Source organism: Osmerus mordax, chromosome 6, assembly GCF_038355195.1.
Source record: "Osmerus mordax isolate fOsmMor3 chromosome 6, fOsmMor3.pri, whole genome shotgun sequence".
NCBI lineage: Eukaryota > Metazoa > Chordata > Actinopteri > Osmeriformes > Osmeridae > Osmerus > Osmerus mordax.
In genome coordinates this window covers 8225280-8226351 of record NC_090055.1, presented here as the reverse complement: position 1 = coordinate 8226351, position 1072 = coordinate 8225280, and the positions used below count along the sequence as shown (strand labels likewise).

The following is a 1072-nucleotide window of genomic DNA, read 5'->3' as shown; positions in this document are numbered from 1 at the left end:
TATATATCTGTGTATGCGTGTGTCCGTGTCTGGTGTGGGTGAGTTTGTGATTTTTTTTTTCTTGTATCCTCAATGGTTCCTATCGCTCTTCTCTCTTTTGTGTGTGCGTGTGTGTACGTGTGTCTGTGTGTGTGTGTGTGCTGGTGCTCATCATGCATGTATATGTGTATGCGCGTGTACGTGTGCTTGCGTGTGCCTGAATGTGTCTTTGTGTGCGTGCGTGTGTGTGCCTACGCTTGCTTGTGCGTCTGCATGTGTGCGTGCGTGCGCGCGTGTGTGTGCGCGCGTGTGTGTGTGTGGTCCGTCCACAGGAGATTTGGATGGCCACTGGTGGGACCATTCTTCCTGGCACAGCAGTGAGGCCTCCCCAATGTCTTTGGTGAGACATGCGGAGTCCTGTCCTCGCCCCTCCCCCCCCTCCCCCCCTCCCTCCCCCTCTATCCCCCCCCCCACCCACCCCCTCTCTGACATCTCATGTTTTTCTTTGTTTTATTTACACCTCTCGCACGTGTCTTTCTGTTTTTCTTTCTGTTTCTATCCCACACCTGTAGGGGGCAGTCAATGGGGAAAAAGAAAAACATTTGAGCAGGCATTTATGTCCGACCCGACACAGCCCTTATCTGAGAGGCAAAAGAAAATGGTTCGCTTTGGGGGCCACTCCTTTGAAGAGGACATGGAGTGGTGTGAGCCCCCCGTTAAAGACTCTGGTGTTGACACGTGCAGTAGTACTACCCTAAATGAGGACCATAGCCATAGCCATGAGAAGGTACCGCCAACTCATCTAGCCTGCATTCTCTCCCTTTTGTTTTTGAGTTGTGAGTTATTGACCTACCTCATCCAGTCTCTGTTGATATCTGTCACTGATTGTGAGTAGGTGAGATGTTTGTTTATGTTTTTGTTTTCTTTGGTTGGTTTGAATATTAATTCCCCTTGAGCTCCCCCTTGATTGTTTTTTTTTGTTTTTGTGATTGACTGCACCTTTGCTGGGTGTGGCCTAATGAGGAAGTGTTGTGGTGCCTCTTGCTTGCTCTGCTGTTTGTTCCCTACAAAGACTAGTCTTGCACCGTTATGT

General features: G+C 49.3%; 1 protein-coding gene across 1 annotated transcript in view; it reads left to right on the top strand.

Moving 5' to 3' along the window:
- Positions 1–1072, top strand: part of rims2a (regulating synaptic membrane exocytosis 2a) — a 92278-nt gene that overhangs the window by 34740 nt on the left and 56466 nt on the right. The window contains exon 8 of the mRNA XM_067237414.1: positions 552–766. Within this exon, the coding sequence (XP_067093515.1) occupies positions 552–766 (215 nt within the window). The remainder of the gene's footprint in view (positions 1–551; positions 767–1072) is intronic.